The sequence below is a fragment of the Seriola lalandi genome, unplaced genomic scaffold, assembly GCF_002814215.2.
Source record: "Seriola lalandi dorsalis isolate HSWRI2012SDOR001 ecotype SW California unplaced genomic scaffold, Sedor1 jcf7180002054858, whole genome shotgun sequence".
Lineage (NCBI taxonomy): Eukaryota > Metazoa > Chordata > Actinopteri > Carangiformes > Carangidae > Seriola > Seriola lalandi.
Genome location: NW_019525411.1, coordinates 12,719 through 18,417, shown reverse-complemented (window position 1 = coordinate 18,417; position 5,699 = coordinate 12,719). Strand labels below are relative to the sequence as shown.

The 5,699-nt window shown below is 45.9% G+C and overlaps 2 protein-coding genes across 2 annotated transcripts in view; one reads left to right on the top strand and one right to left on the bottom strand.

Moving 5' to 3' along the window:
- Window positions 1-3,503, top strand: part of LOC111670569 (NACHT, LRR and PYD domains-containing protein 3-like) — an 8,794-nt gene extending 5,291 nt beyond the window's left edge. The window contains exons 5-7 of the mRNA XM_023427327.2: window positions 274-447; window positions 831-877; window positions 1,755-3,503. Coding sequence (XP_023283095.1) covers window positions 274-447; window positions 831-877; window positions 1,755-2,317 — 784 coding nt within the window. The 3' untranslated portion in view covers window positions 2,318-3,503. The remainder of the gene's footprint in view (window positions 1-273; window positions 448-830; window positions 878-1,754) is intronic.
- Window positions 3,504-3,549: 46 nt separating this feature from the next.
- LOC111670570 (opsin-5-like) overlaps window positions 3,550-5,699 on the bottom strand; it is a 3,787-nt gene continuing 1,637 nt past the window's right edge. Inside the window, exons 4-6 of the mRNA XM_023427328.2 lie at window positions 5,299-5,403; window positions 4,986-5,209; window positions 3,550-4,915 (exon numbers count right to left, since the gene is read on the bottom strand). Of these exons, the coding sequence (XP_023283096.2) occupies window positions 4,442-4,915; window positions 4,986-5,209; window positions 5,299-5,403 (803 nt within the window). The 3' untranslated portion in view covers window positions 3,550-4,441. The remainder of the gene's footprint in view (window positions 4,916-4,985; window positions 5,210-5,298; window positions 5,404-5,699) is intronic.

Genomic DNA, 5,699 nt, shown 5'->3' with positions numbered 1-5,699 from the left:
GTCTACACTGTGTAAAGCTCTGTGGCGCTGCGGGGAGGAAGGAGGAGGAGTCAGGTCGGTTACCTGTGATAAGGAGCTGATTCTGAACAAAAGATGAACGTGTTCTAGCGCATATTTAGTCAATGAAATGTTCACACAACAGCACATATTTGACCACTTATTTTGTTGACATTTTAGGGGAAGCTGAGCTTCCCTTGCAGTCTTAAAGCAATCGCCACTGATATATATATATATATATAAATGAGTGAATGAATGAATTTGTGTTATCTGCAGGATGTCAGGATGTCTGATCACAGAGGAAGGCTGTGCTTATCTGGCCTCAGCTCTGAGCTCTAACCCCTCCCACCTGAGAGAGCTGGACCTGAGCTACAACCATCCAAGAGACTCAGGGGTGAAGCTGCTGTCTGCTGGATTGGCAGATCCTGCCTGGAGACTGGAAGTCCTCAGGTACAGACAACAACACACTGACACTGTTGGTTCTCAGTTTGTCTCCATGTATTTGAAAGATTAAAGGTAAAAGCTTCAGATGGGTCATAAAGACCTGAACCTGAATCTTAAACCTGGATGTAGAAGGTTCAGTTAAACTCTGTGATTCCAGATGTTTGTATTAGAGCCATCAGAGGTCAAAAATAAATGAAAAATTATGGAGCCTTGTTGCTGGGACTCTCTGGTGCTGAAGTGGTTTGGATCCTGATAAAAGGAAAGGGACTACTACTGATAATGTCGGTTGGTACATTATACAGTTCTCGCAGGCTCTGTTCTTTGGTTTCAGAGGAAGAAGATGATGATGATGATGATGATGATGAAGCTGATGTTGTTTCTTCCTCCAGGCTGGAACATGACGGAGAGAAGTGTCTGAAACCTGGTCTGAGGAAGTGTAAGTGTTCACTGTTGTGTTACAGTGTGATGTAGGTAAGGTCACATGACCTCAGGTGACTGTCCTCAAGGTAAATTAACTAACTCAGTTCATCATGAAGCCTCGGCAGAGAGTCAAACATCAAACAGACAACAACAACAACAACAACAACAACAACAACAACATATTGACATCATTAAGTCTCCTCCAGTGTAAAGGTGTGTGTCCAGGTGTAGTGTGATTATAGATTATAGATCAGCTCTAGCTTCTATATTAATACTGTGAAAGTATCAAAGCCTCAGTCCACAGAGAAATGCACACAGCCTGTATTCAGAAACTGAGCCTTAAAACCAGCCGTCAGGACTTCTGGAACTTTGTGATGTCACAACAAAGCAGTCACCAAGCCCCGCCCACCTGGACCCACCATCCAAACCTTGCAGGATTTGGTTTCTCTGAGTGTTTTTACCTGAAATCTGCTTTATTTTTATTGGATCACTCAGAAAACAGTCAGCCAATCAGAAGAGAGGCTCAGAGCCTCCTCTCTTCTGATTGGCTGTTGGCCGACCTGTAGCCATTTTGTTTTCAGGTTGTCCGTCCATCTGTACCATTCTCATGGACACGATATCTCAGTAACACCTTCAGGGAACTTTGGTAAAAACGTTCATTTACATGTATGTGACTTGACAAAACACTTATAACAAAACTTACTCAAATGGTTAATATTTTATGTGACCCTGGATAAACAGCATGTAACCTGGAACTAGTCTGGAACTAGAGTAGAGGACTTGACATAAAAACAGTCGTCCTGTTGTAGAGATAAATCACAGAAGAGTCTCCTGTCCAAAGGGACATGATGTCTGTGTTGTCACTGATCAGCTGTGTGTTGTTGTCTCTTCAGACTCCTGTGAACTCAGAGTGGACATGAACACAGTGAACAAGTACCTCCGACTGTTTGACAACAACAGGACAATGACTGTGGTGAGGGAGAAGCAGCCGTACCCCAATCACCCGGACCGGTTTGACTGTCATCAGCTGCTGTGTAGAACTGATCTGACTGGTCGCTGTTATTGGGAGGTGGAGTGGAGGGGAGTGGTTTTCATCGCAGTGACATACAGAGGCATCAAGAGGCGGGGCTTCAGTAATGATTGCTGTTTCGGAGCCAACAGTCAGTCCTGGTGTCTGTACTGTTCTGACACAGTTCACTATGTCTACCACAACAAGAGGGAGACGTCCATCCCTCTGCCTGTCCCCTCTCCCTCCTCTCCCTCCTCTCCCTCTTCTCCCTCCTCCCCTCACAGAGTAGCAGTGTATGTGGACTGTCCTGCTGGAACTCTGTCCTTCTACAGCGTGTCCTCTGACTCTCTGATCCATCTCCACACCTTCAACACCTCCTTCACTGAGCCTCTGTTTCCCGGCTTTAGGTTTGAAAGTGACTCCTCAGTGTCTCTGTGTTCACTGTGACTGAAGCTGCAGTTCCTCTAACGACCACTAGAGTCTGGCTCCAACAGTGAGTCAGTCCCCACAGACTCCCATGTTAAAATGTCCAACTTTACAGCAGAAATAAACATGTTTACAGCCTGGTACAGAAACTGTTTTGGTGTCTAGAGCTGATTTCCTCCTTCATGACACCTGTTTATTTATTTATTTTTTTTTTAACTTTATTTTTATGAAGTCATTTTTCAATACACTTATAGAGAAAGAAAGGAGAAGAACAAGAACGGGAACAAGACAGAAAAGGCACAGATGGAAAAATATACCTACGCATATGTATTATTACACAGGGAGAGAGGAATCATAATAACAATGTGTACATTTCAAGAGGTAGGTCCAGGGTTTAGAGACATTTCAGTCATATTTGATCCATTTGTCCATAGTCTATCCTTCATATGAAAACAGGACAGAGACATTCTCACACCAGTGGCCAACAAGACCGAGAGAGCACATCAAGTAGGACAGTAGGGGGCGCTGTACTCAGCAAAAAAGAAAGAGAAAAAAAAAAAGGGAAAATGAAACAGAGCACATTATTAGTTGTTATGAACTGCCTCCTGTTGTAGGTGTCACTTATTCAAGATAAGCTGTCCATTTCCTCCAGAACATAGTGAATTTGTCCATGCACAAATTCAAGGAAAAAGTCAATGACACCTATTTATATAACTCACCTGTTTATATAACTCACCTGTTCACATTTTATTAAGGACTAAAGTTATGGAGCATTGAAGGCATGGCCTCTTTGAGTGACAGGTGGGTGAGCCTATGCCCCGAAGTCTCAGCTCCAGCCACGCCCCTCCTCTTTGACCATTTTTCGATTAGCTGGGAGTTAGGGGAGGAGTCAGACACTGCCAAGATGGCGACAGGGGGGCAGCTCACTCTGAGCTTCAGAAACCTGTGGGTGATGTCCGTCTTTATTCACAGTCTGTGATGTCATCACATCACAATGACTTTATATTTTCATTTTGAAAAAAATTTCTAAGATTTTATATGTTTCATATTTTAAGTTTTTCCAATAAATTTGGCAAAAGCCATTTTCTCAGTTTCTACATGATCAATCATGTTGTTGTTTATCTGATTATTGATTGTTGTTGAAAACTGTGGTATGGTCACATGACCATATGAACATGTGACCATGTGAAACACATGAATATACCTCATCCCCAGGTGACTTATACAACATTCTACAACTTGAAAGCATGAAATAAAAAGTCATAATTTTTAATGGGTTGGTCCATTCATTGATTTTTCACTCATGGATTAAAGTAAATGATAATTATCTGCAGAACAAGTGACAGTGGAACAGACAGCAGCTGTCAGTGTCAAATTACATCCTGTAATATGTCACATCAGAGGTTTGTCTCTAAACCACAAAGAGACTGTGTGACCTCTGACCTGTGGAGTCACACCTTTAAACTATGGAGCTGAACTATAGCTCATCAGCTTCGGTGCTTCAGATTCTGTCCTGACCTACAACCTGGTACATGAACACACCTGTGTTCATTCAAATGTCTGAGAATGGTGAGAAGGAGAAGAGCTGATGGTCACCACTGAGCGCTCCCTCCCCTCCTTGATCCTCCCGCCGCTGGCGGTGTGTGTCCACCAGTCAGTGTAAGTTGTGAAGTTGTGTTTGTGTGTAATGGGACATGTCGCCTTTGTGGGTGGGGCTAAAAGTAACATCACCTACCACCCACCAAATACCTGTCTTCCTCTGGCATGTAATGTTATGACCCCTCCCACCTCTTTGGCAGGTTGTGATGTCACACCTGACCTGTTGGTTTATTTATAGTTTTATTTCATTCTGTTTATTTTTTTATTTTATACTCTTGGTAATTTTTGAAATGAAATAAATAATTTTATTTCTGCTTCACAGGAACTTTAAATGGAATGTGGAGAACCTGATGGAACCCTGAGCAGAGCCTTGTTCTACGTGTCATCTTCTTCTCTGCTTTGAGCGTTCTGACCCGGTGACATCAGCACTCTCTGCTGGTGTCCATCAGTCACTCCGTCATAGTTCATGTGTTCACAGTTGAACCAGGTGGGCTCCATTAGAGACCATCAGCTGGTTCAGGTCCAGGTCCAGATCCAGGAGGACCATCAGAGTCTGTCACATTCAAACTCAGAGCCGGTCTCGGAGGGGCGGGGCATGTCAATATAAAACACCTCCTTGTTGATGGGTGGCGGTGTGCAGGGCGGACTTCCCATCCCAGAGTCTGGGCTTGGGACCGGTTTGGGTGAGTACTTCTTCTCGTTCTGGTTCAGAGGGACTTTGAGTCTGGCTCCTCCTCCTATGGCAGGGCGGCCGTGGGCGTCGGCCTTCGGCTTGAAGCGCTTCAGCTTTACCGTGTCTTTGGCGTCGCGAGCGCAGGGCAGCAGGATGGCGACATCTTTACGGAACTTGGAGCTGAGTCCAAAGTAGATGAGGGGGTTGTAGAAACTCGCCGACTTGGCGAAGAGGCGGGTGAAGATGCTGGTGAGGTTCGGCACGTGGAAGCCCCACGCAGACCACATGGACACCACGGCGTAAGGAGACCAGGCCAGGATGAAGGCTGTACAGATCACTATGGAAACCTGGGGGACAGCAGGAGGTGGTTATACACATCTCAGTCTGACAGAAGAATTGTGGGTAGAACAGACTCACTATGGTGACGTCTCTCTCGATCTTCCTCTGGCGGTCGGTCAGGTCTCCCTCCGCTGACAGAGCGTTGCCTCTCTTCACCGTGTTGATGATGGACACGTAGCAGAAGAGCATGATGAGCACCGGGACGAGGAAGCAGGAGACCAGCAGGGACACGATGTAGGACCTGTAGACGCTCGAGTAGCTCGCCTTGGCCCAGTCGACTTCACAGGTTCCGTACCCACGGTCTGCAGAGGGGTCAGAGGACAGGGGTCAGGGGTCAGATCAGAAAGCTTTTACTTTGAAACAGGAGATTATTGTGGTGGCGGTTTCCTGCCTGTGTAGCTCCCCCAGCCGAGCAGTGGAGCTCCAGACCAGAATCCAGCTGTGACCCAGATCAGCAGCAGACACACGGACACGCTGGTCCTGTTGATGTGACGGGCTGAAACACAACACCGGAGGCTACACCCACACTCTGATGTAATAAGACATGACAGAGGCCACACCCACGCTCTGATGTAATGAGAACGTCACAGAGGCCACACCTACACTCTGATGTAATAAGAACGTCACAGAGGCCACACCCACACTCTGATGTAATAAGACATGACAGAGGCCACACCCACGCTCTGATGTAATAAGACATGACAGAGGCCACACCCACGCTCTGATGTAATGAGAACGTCACAGAGGCCACACCTACACTCTGATGTAATAAGAACGTCACAGAGGCCACAC